General features: G+C 36.8%; 1 protein-coding gene across 3 annotated transcripts; it reads right to left on the bottom strand.

Moving 5' to 3' along the window:
• Positions 1-3,581: 3,581 nt before the first annotated feature.
• Positions 3,582-9,407, bottom strand: LOC141915468 (uncharacterized). 3 transcript variants are annotated; one of them, XM_074807012.1, is made up of 15 exons: positions 8,951-9,407; positions 8,699-8,851; positions 8,500-8,603; positions 8,156-8,377; positions 7,270-7,381; positions 7,092-7,181; positions 6,921-7,007; positions 6,750-6,836; positions 6,579-6,665; positions 6,408-6,494; positions 6,230-6,328; positions 5,990-6,153; positions 5,787-5,906; positions 5,023-5,109; positions 3,582-4,874 (listed from the first exon to the last, which is right to left on the bottom strand). In XM_074807012.1, exons 1-15 carry the CDS (start codon positions 9,051-9,053, stop codon positions 4,560-4,562), a joined length of 1,917 nt encoding a protein of 638 aa, XP_074663113.1. In that variant the 5' UTR covers positions 9,054-9,407; the 3' UTR covers positions 3,582-4,559. The 3 variants fall into 3 exon arrangements, with proteins under 3 accessions (XP_074663113.1, XP_074663114.1, XP_074663115.1); XM_074807013.1 differs by having other exon boundaries at positions 6,230-6,313; XM_074807014.1 differs by having other exon boundaries at positions 4,789-4,889.
• Between the last annotated feature and the right edge of the window lie 1,820 nt (positions 9,408-11,227).

The raw sequence follows: 11,227 nt of genomic DNA, 5'->3' as shown, positions 1-11,227 counted from the left end.
GAGAGAAATCTAGGATCGTCTGGCCAGCCAACTGATTAAGTTGATTGACCCTGCATGCTATGCAACAAAAACGTCTAACGGATATATACCATGGCAGATACCGGCTTGTTTTATCTAGATAGGGGAGGCATCAATCACGACATGGTCCGTGCGTGAATGCAACTCAATTCAGCCCATCAACGCCATCCAATAGACCCTAACCATTATCAATTTGTCTTCATCACGCAAACACCACATTCGCTCTATGACTTCTAAGCCTAACGATGCAATGATCGTGGAAAACGATCTGATTGTTTCATGTCAGTAAAAACACAGAACTATCGATACAAATTCGGGCGTTGTAGTTTCGTAGCTTATCATTTTGCAACAAACACACGATAACACGTTATCAAACAATTCAAACATGAAAAAAAGAAGTTACCACACTGAATACATAGTATAACTGCTATAACAGTGTGCCATTTATATTCTTTAGATAAAGCAGATTGTAACATCACGAAAAAGTTAGCAACCTTTTGATGTACTTAGGTCCAAACGCCTTCGTTTCTATAGACTCTGAGAGATTACTACTGATTACTGACTTCGAGTCGTCTTTCTTGGCCTCGGTTTCGTCAATGTTTGCAAAAGTAGATATTTTATTACGAGTGTTCGGGGCCAAGAAAACCATTGCTGTTGAAGTAGCAGTGAGATGGCAGTTTCCTCGCTAATCCATCTACGATATCCTACGATTAAACCCACTGGGCAACGGAGAATACAGTTAGTCTACCGATAAAAGTCGGATATGATAATGATCAACGGATTAATATCAACGTTCGGGAGGAAACGAGGAACATAACAAACTAACCATTTAGCCATCATTTCGGGTTAGCGTATAGTTGAATAGTTATTAAATGAGTCCATGATTGCTTTATCACCCCGTGGTCAACGAGTGCAAAGCCAGTGCACGAAACTAGAATTTTTATGTACAATGAGAGAGAAAACACCTGATGATGACAGCTTAAGTGAGATTAAAACACGCCGTTTTCATATTTCGATGGTTTTAGTAGATTTTCTTCACCTCAAATAAAGAGGGACGTTTTATGAAGTGGGCTTTCAATCGCTATTATGTATAAACGTGTAGTTTTGTGCGGAAAAATGTTACGAATTGAGATTTAGAATTTTATTTCGAATCGGTAACAGCGCAGGTTGGTGCGTGTGTAGTTCAGACGTATTTCAATACGGGGAAATGATAACCCATTCACTAAGTAACATTTGACGTAGGGAAATACCAGAAATAGCAACAAGCTTTTAAACTGAAAGCATTCGTTTTCAAACCTGAAAAAACAATGTGCTCGTAAATGTTAAACATATCGTGGTATTCGATACGTTACAAATTGTTATGATCCGCACGCGAGTTTTATTAGCTTCACAATATAAAACATGTGAAATATAGACCGACATCGTTTCATCTCGTCAGAGATTGAAGAATGCAATACGCATACGGATGCAATTTTCCGAGTAATCTTACCACCGTGCATTATATGATTCCCGTGGAGAAAATTTGTCTCTTTATACCTGTCAAATATTTTCGTCTCGCGCGATAAAACAGCCGTAAAATACTAGCAGACGGCTTGTTCTTGTCGGCAAAACGACGAGATAATGGATGTACAATTAGACGATACCATAAAAGTCAACTGAATTTCAAGCGGTAGCACACTAAAATTGCCAATAAAGAGGTTCCCGAAATGGTTGGCAAATCTCGCCTTTTGTTGAGCCTTCCGCGTGCGAGCATAATTTGAATACGAAGCAGTATCACTTTTTTTGGATTTTGATGGAATTTAGTATCGGAAACTCGATGAACATAAACCAGTATAGCGTTATATGCCACGTTGCTGATACCAAATTTGCTCCCCTAAGGAACGCGAGATGAACTTCATTGGATGTGATATAACCGAATTCGATTAAGTGTGTTATACTATTCCATAAAACAACAACATTTGTGCCAACGGTGTTATACCTTCGTTATACCCTCTGCCTCAGGAGATCTCGATCAAAAATTGCAAATCTAAATTTTCTTTCATAACTATTCCAACATGTTTTGTGCGTATACATAATATACACCTTGCAACCTTCATATGCTGCGAAGATCTGCGTCCATCTGACGATTGCTATTTTATAGAAAGGGTCATGCGAACGCATGTTTATCGTGATGCAGTGAGTAGAAGATTTAAGTTCCACGTCAGCCTTTTCTTAGTACGAGCGATTACGACTCGATCACGTCCTAGACAAATGGGTCCAATGAGATCATACGGCAAGGTATATATAATTACATCGCGTTCTTCAACGTCGTGATTTAGTATCCAGAGTTAATACGACGAAATAACGACCGAGAAGTATGACGAAAATCCCACAATTAAAACGAAAAAATAAAGTCCGTTCTCGTTATGATATCATTACAAACGGATGTAGTGTTTTATTAATGGTTAACGACCGAAAAGTGTTGAGAGTACTCGCTGAATTACAGATCGAGCTGCGCATTATTGCCAAGACTATAAAACTAAATGATTTCTCTCATTTCAAAACTATCATACATTTCCAGTTTAACCAGTTAGGTGATCGCTTATCGTGATAATGTCCAATGAAACATGACATAATCTAGTCGGTAATCCCTGACGAAAGAGTTTTTAAGTAAATAATCATTGGTAAGGAAGCGGCTAGTTCTAATCATCTCCTCTAATATTTTTAACGAAACGAATAAGAAAGAAATGATCGCGACACTTGACTCGTCTTACCTTGATTGGCATTAAGCGAAGTAGATCGTTCGGATATGTCTCGTGTGGTTTGACATAAGAGTTAGGTCGTCGTGTGTGTGTGTGTGTGTGTGTCCGATGCGTGTATCAATCCAATTCAGGAAAGCGCCTCGAATCGAATGATCCCCTATAAACAGTGAGCTGTGCGAGTGCAACTGGGAGCGAGGAGAACGCCAGTCGACAATGAGTTTTGCCTTTACTTCACTCTTTTCACAAATGAGTTTCCAAAAAATATTAGAACTTATGCAGATGAACCAAGAACAAATTGGTTCGTTGGTGTTTTAGTATCCTTCTGGCTGGATTTTATCAATCTTGAAAAGTTAAGAAACTAAGTACTGGCAGCAGAAACACGCGAGCTTTTATAGGCGCAGTTTCCTCGGGCACTTGCGAGATCGACTCCGCAGGCGCAGCGGCTGAGTGCGTATTTTCGGGGAAAGACCAGTAAAAATCCTACACGCGGTAGATTTTAAGAATGAATTGTAGAAATGTGATTCAGTACACTGTAAAAACTAAGAACGTATCTTGAACACTACTTAGAACATTTTCAGTTGAGTAGAGTTTTGGAACACTTAAATCATGGAACACTTGTGGGAACATTACGAGAACTCCTTTTGGGAACATACTCTTAGAACTCTGGAACACCAGTGGGAACACTGCAAGAACACCTTTTGGGAACACACTTGTAGAACTCCGGAACACCTGAGGGAACATTGCAAAACTCAACACATTCCCGGCAGAAAAACCAAAAAGATGAGATTAATCTTGAAATCCAAAATTTTATTATTTTGAATTAAAATTGTCAAAAAGGAAGTATCAAAATTCTTAACCAATGTATTTGGCCACAATAAGCGTAAATCAAATACATACACGCTCTTTTTAAGAGAATGCTGCCTTTTAATAGCTGCATTAGCACATGTCATTCACATGGTAAAATATATATCTGACTATCTCAGTCAGCATCACTAAAAAACATAATAAAATGTATCTGGTTTCTTTGTGCACAAACTCCATTGAATCAAAATCCTTAACCAATGTATTTGGCCACAATAAGCGTAAATCAAATACATACACGCTCTTTTTAAGAGAATGCTGCCTTTTAATAGCTGCATTAGTACATGTCATTCACATGGTAAAATATATATCTGACCATCTCAGTCTGCATCACTAAAAAACATAATATAATATATCTGAACAGTTCAGCCTTAAGCGTGAAATAAAAACACAATCAAAGAAGAGCATATATAGTTCAAGCAAATTCAAAATTCTGCCGATTTTCCAGGTTTATTTCTTTTCTGAATGCGCATTTTCTAGTTCATCTAAATGATAATATCTTCACTCATCCAAGCCAAAGTGGCTAACTTTTCAATCATTGATTCATATCTTTGAGAAAAATCACTTAGAAAATCCCTTACATATCCCCTGAAATGAAATTCCTAACAGTTACCGCCTATACAGAAATGTAGTTTTATAGCATACAGTTTTAGTGAAAAATTATTATTGAAGATGAAATTTGACCCTGAAATTAAAGATCGCCTAAGTGGAGCAAATGTTGTGGCCTTTTAAAGTGAGTAGGGTCAGGATGAATGAATTAATGAATGCCTCGTAGAATCACACTGACCCTTCTCACTTTAAAAGGCCACAAAATCTGCTCCACCAAACTGATCTTTTAAATCTCACTGTCAGATTTCAATTCTAATATTGTATTTTTACTCAAACTACTCATTAGTTTACCAAGGCTGGATTTTCCAGGAATTCAACTACATGTATTATTTAACTACATGTAAAATGGCTGAATAATTTGGCCGTTCTATTGCCTTTACGACAATTTTCTTGAAATAGAACTGCCTGAAAGAATGATAGGGACTCCTTGAAAGGTCTCGGATAGTTCAGGTCAAAAATGTAGTACAATACCAGTGTTGCCAGTAATGCTAACTTGATTCCGGATAGATCTTTGTAGGTGGTACAATCGATAAGCACTGTTCCGATAGAAAGAAAATATTGCGCATACGATACCCCATCACCAACCACAACAATACTTGGGAATGCTGAATTTTCTGAATTGCTGGTCTTTCCAAAGTCCACTTCCTAAAAATACCAATACTGTAACCATAAAAACATTGTATGAGATTTTGACTATCCTTAAATTCAAGTCAGAGAAATGTTTTAAATACCAGAAATATTTTAAGTACCAGATATTTTCATAATTAGCTCAAGCTTAGGCAAATGAACTTACGTCAACAACGGAAATTATACAACGTGAATAATTGTAGCTTGTTTCCTTGTGTACAAACTCAATCAAAGCAATCTGATGCTGATCCTCCTAGAATGATAAATACGTAGGTTTAGAATACATATACTGTATAGGCGCGTTTAGACGACATTATTAAGATGGGTCTAAATTAGGACAGAACTAAATCTGTGTGTGTGCCGTGGAGAGAAACTGGTACTAGGAGCCGGTCTAAATCGTACTCTGCAATATCAATTCAATTGTATCGTCAGCAATTACTTATCAAGCCTATTAATATAGTTTTAAGATTTCATATAATTTCTTTACTACCTAAAATTAATGTGTACGCTAACGGATTATTATTTATCTTAAAATCTCAGCGTATGTTGATAGTTGAATAGATATCCCTATAAATTGTTCTGGAAAATACCTAGAATCTATTATAGGTTGATGTGTCCAGATATATGGTACACTGCGTCAAAATTGTTCAAATAAAAAACTGCCAGGGAATCATAAATCTATGATCATTTACATAAATTTTGGGGTAAAATACTCATGGCGACATCCTGTGGGCCCAGTGCGGACCGATTTAGACCGGTCTAACTAGTTGTCGTGTGAACGCAGCTATATAGATTTAGCCATGTGTTGAAACATGGACAAAATGTTGAAGCTTACAGATGAAAATAGCAGGATTACATTATCCAAGCAGAACTCTTCAAAGTGTACTTCGTAATTTAAAAAATCAACATCAATCGGGCTAGGCGACTTACGCTAATATCTCCATTCATCATAGCCAAAGTGGCTAACTTTTCTAACATTGATTCATATCTCTGAGAAAAATTATGTAGAAAGTCCCTTGCATATCCCATCAAATGAAATTCCTCGAAAATCTAAAAATATCCAAAACAAACTTTACAACCAAATAAATCTTATTTGATGTGGAAATTTCAAAATCAAAGATATTTGCACTCACATAATCTAAATGTTGAAAAAATTTATACTTTTGCATGAAGAAAAGTATATCGCCTGAATTTCTTATTTCCTGTCGACGCTGCGCTAGTGTGGCCTTCATCAGTTTGAATATCTTTGGTCGGTCCAACAATCGCTTTTCTCCTAACATAGCAAGGTCAGCTTGGTCTAAGAGATTAAAGAAAAGAGGCATCTGAACTCAATTCACATTAATACATTTCATATACTTTGGAATCATTCTTACCACTATTTGAGACTTCAGAAGGACTCAGGTCTTCAGCTAAAACACCAACGGGCGACGGAGACTCCTGACTCAAAGCACCGCAAACTAAAAGAGACTCGTCTGTTTTAATATCATACCATAATCTGAATAGAATTTCGTCAATCATATATACAACTAAACCATTATTTCAGATAACTACCCGACGCTTTAACAGCTTCGCAAGAACTCCAGTCTTCGTTTAAAAAACCAACAGGTGACGGAGACTTCTGACTCAAACCACGGCAAGCTAAAAGAGACTCATCTAATTAGATGCGGTAATTGGATTGGAATTTTATCAGGAACAACAACGAACTATTCATTTTATAACTACCTGATGCTTTAACAGCTTCGCAAGAACTCCAGCCTTCGTTTAAAAAACCAACAGGTGACGGAGACTCCCGACTCAAACCACAACGACCTAAAAGAGACACATCTAATTAGATGCGGTAATTTGATTGGAATTTTATCAGGAACAACAACGAACTATTCATTTTATAAATACCTGACGATTTAAGAGCTTCGCAAGAACTCCAGTCTTCGTTTAAAAAAACAATAGGTGACCGAGACTCCCGACTCAAACCACAACGACCTAAAAGAGACTCATCTAATTAGATGCGGTAATTTGATTGGAATTTTATCAGGAACAACAACGAACTATTCATTTTATAACTACCTGATGCTTTAACAGCTTCGCAAGAACTCCAGCCTTCGTTTAAAAAACCAACAGGTGACGGAGACTCCCGACTCAAACCACAACGACCTAAAAGAGACTCATCTAATTAGATGCGGTAATTTGATTGGAATTTTATCAGGAACAACAACGAACTATTCATTTTATAAATACCTGACGCTTTAACAGCTGTGAAAGAACTCCGGTCTTCGTCTAAACCACCAACAGGCGACGACGGAGACTCCCGACTCAAACCACGGCAAGCTAAAACAGATTCATCTGTTTTAATATCATACCATATTTCATTAATAATACATACATGTACGACTAAACTATTATTTCATAAAATTACCTGAAACCTTAACTGCCTTCCTGTAACTACTGCTAGCTGACGTATTATCTCTCTTCTTTCTGTAGTGCCGAATGTGTCTCACTTTCATACTTAACGATTTCTTAAAAGCCACCTTAATCAAACAAAATCTAAGCACAATAGGACAGGTGCTAAGAAGACCTAGTTTGGTCATATGATAGACCCTTCTATTTCACATTCTCATATGAAATATGAAAGATCTACATGGAATATTATATCAGGTAATATCAAAATTGTGCATTTTCAGAAACCAAGATGGTCACCAGGCGGCCATATTGGATGATATGATGACCTTGTTTGGTCATATGATAGACCATTTCATTTCACATTTCAGAAACCAAGATGGCCGCCAATCAGCCATCTTGGATCCAATTAATACAAATATAAAACTCCTCCGAGATGTTTTGGTCATACACAATATATGTGAATTTAAAGCCGATTGGCCAAAAACTGTGGTCTGTAGAGCGTTCACAAGAAATATGACACACGCACGCCAGACCACACTAAGACCCAGGGCCGGTTGCATAGTCACGGCTTAGACTTAAGACCAACTAAGTTCTATAGCCAATCTAACAACCTAAGATCACTTCTAAAATTTAAGACAACTTTTGGACTTAAATCAAAACTGTGCAACCAACCACAGGGACTAACCGAATGGCCTTCGGCCAAGTGGGCTAAAAATTATAACATATATACCGGTATTTAGTCTTTTTCCTTAAAAACATTTCAGGATTTTGCTTCGATGAATCCAACTTGAGATATGAACTATCACTTTTCATTGAAATTCCAAGTTTTAGATTAATATGCAAATAGTTAAAGGTTATAATATAATATAATGTAATTATAATATCATATAATGATTACTTACCCAAGGCTTTGTAACTTTACCAGCTGAGATTCTGGCCAAATTGGGATATCTTTTTATGAGTTCTTGGCATGCCTCTGTATATTGTCTTGATGTCGAGATTCCCTCGGGTCTCTTGAGTAAACCGTATGCCATTTGAGTCACACATTCATCCCAAACGGCGGCAGCAGCTGATGCAGAGGCTGATAGCTTATCCACCACATCAGCGCTTAGTTTTGGTAATTCCTTTAAATATTGGATTTTACAGGCTTGCTACATGACCAATTCTAAATTTGAGGGTTATTCGAGGGATTTGAGGGGCTGTAGGAACCCTGTTATAATTGATAGTATATAAAAGATATACTCACAATTGATGCCGATTCCTCCGAATCAATGAAATCAGACCTTTCTGAGCTGATGTCAGTATCAGTTGACGAAGATAAATCAGGTTGAAGAGTACTCTTATGGACGTCTAATAAAAGTTATAATTGAATTATAATTAGTTAAAACAACTACGATAATTTGATGATTCACCATTTCTAAGAATATATACGCCTATATACTCACCATAATTGATCAGAGTTTCACCAGACTTTAATATGAGGAGAGTCGTATCAGTTTGTGAAATCACCTCAAACACCTCTTCGTCGAAGATCTCAGTTCCATCGCTGGTGTACACTGACGGTGGATCATCTTCACTTGAAGATAACCATTTCGTAGCTAAACAACCAAAAATATTGTTATACAAGATTAAATAAACCAGTATATTTACATGAACTTGAACTTGAACTACATAATACCAAATATCGACTTACATACCTTTATCTTTTAACATTTTTAGTGATGACGCGATCAAGAAAACTTTGTTTCCTGCTGAATTTATGCACCGATGAAGTGTGGTTTTGTTGTCGACCGAACACATATTTTAATAAAGCTGACACTGTCAGTGTGAGATTGAAAACCTTGCTTTTTCAAACGGACAGTTTACCTAAGCAATAAGAAATATTTCCACAAAAATTCTAGCATTAAAGGAGTAGTCAGATAGTTGGATATACATGGAACCTCGTTATAACATCAGATATAACGATTTATCGGTTATTACAAACTGTTCAAAATGGGATAATTTGACCTCCTATAATTTTTCATACTGGATTCAAAATATATCAGTTATAATGAACATATTTTCTGGTCTCATGAAGTAACGAGGTTCCACTGTAGTTTCTGACAGACACACCACATCCAGTGACCTAGCCTTCTATAAAATCTATAAAAACAACAGCAGTTTACAACATTACGAGAGGACTATAGCAAAGTAAAACATATCTCTTATAACCAAAGCATTTTTGGGGCAGTACCCAAGGGAATTGGAGATCCTGAACAGACAAGATCTTATTTCTACTACAAGAGTGATCCTCTCGAAGCTCATAAGCATTGAGAGTGTAATCATACCTCTCGACTAAAAACCTATCAAGTAGCAAGTATTTCTCTTCCTGAACAACTACAATCTTAGTAATCTTACAAAATACGGGATATTCATCTTCATCGAATTCTAAAAGGAGAATGTTGTCAGGCATGTAAATATGACCATGTACGACGATCTTTGGGCTTATCATCAAAGGACCTATCTGCAATCTATGTGTTTCACGTACTAAATATGTCATTATATCATTGAAATGGTCTTCGTCTTCATGCATTATGTGCCCAAATTTTATGTCATCTTCGTCATTTAAGAAACACATGGATCTTTGCCCATCCGTCCCGAGTTGCTGAAGACAAAGCCACTGCTGGTGCTTTGTCGCAATAACTAGAGCAATATTCTTAAAATTGTTCCATTTCATCTTTTTGAAAAAACCATGTTTCCCTTCGAAGCGCATACACCAATGTGTGCGCAGAGGACCATATTTTCGCATCTGATCCCCCAAATGTACCATATAGTGCAATTTGGGCGTATAGCTCTCATCGGGATAAATCTCTACGAATTTTCTGTTGTGTACTGCAACCAATATATCTATAAATGCAATAGTTTCATCAGATATAATAGGGGATAAACTCAGAATAGTTATCTTTTGAAGACGTATCCAGTTACTCCAATACTCATCTCTATCATCTAGTATGTTCATAGCGTTCAAAATGAATGGCAAATGATACATTAATATCCGCATAGATTCAGACGTTTGATTTAGTTTTCCATTACCAAAAAGAGTTTTTCTATCTATGGGTTGAGGTCTATCTTTCATTTCAAGTTCAGAATAGCTGTAATTTGCTATGCAGTTGTTTAGAACACTAACATTCATGTTTTTATCAGATACCATATGTCGAAGACATAATTTGGTCTCATAATTGCAAATTCCTTCCAGTAGTACATGCATGACATCCATAGGAAAACACTTCGTTATCTGGAAATCATTGATACCTTGCAACACAGAATCATTATTTATCCCATACTCACTACTCATTAGAAGCCTATCAGCCCTACTAAGTTCTTTCAGGTAATTACACCTCTCTCTATGTTCAACTTCTTCTCGCATCATGCAGTCAGAGGGACAGAATATAGCATTCATGTCATTCTTATGAATATCACAAAGTCTGCAAGGCTTGCTGGCTCCACCAACCCCTTCTTTAAAGCCAGCAATTTCATTTGCTGCAGGCGTATCTCCAGTGAATGCCAATAAAGTCCCATTAGTACGATATATGCCGGAGGGTAAGATGAATGTGTACCCATCATAGAGAGTGTTTAGATCATCAACAAAATTTTTAAGAAGCTTTTGAAGCCTGTCCCTGTGACCAACAATATACTTTCTCAGTGTAACAGCTACAAGATGAATTACTGGCAATTTTGATCGTAATTCAGGTGGAATGTTGCATACAACTACATAGAATATGATTATTTTATGCAATTTGGCATGAGTTCCAATCGGATTGGCTAGCTCGAAATCATCACAGTATGCAAGAAGGCAAAGTGCATTCGGGTTTTTTTTGAACAGAGGATGGTTTTTGAAATAAGTACCATCGCACATGTCTCGCATGTATTGATCTTCACTAGCATGACTTATATTGGCACAATTCTTTACTTGAGGTATACTCAAAATTGATTTA

This window comes from Tubulanus polymorphus, chromosome 1 (assembly GCF_964204645.1).
Source record: "Tubulanus polymorphus chromosome 1, tnTubPoly1.2, whole genome shotgun sequence".
Classification (NCBI taxonomy): Eukaryota; Metazoa; Nemertea; class Palaeonemertea; order Tubulaniformes; family Tubulanidae; genus Tubulanus; species Tubulanus polymorphus.
This window is presented reverse-complemented; position numbering and strand designations above follow the sequence as displayed.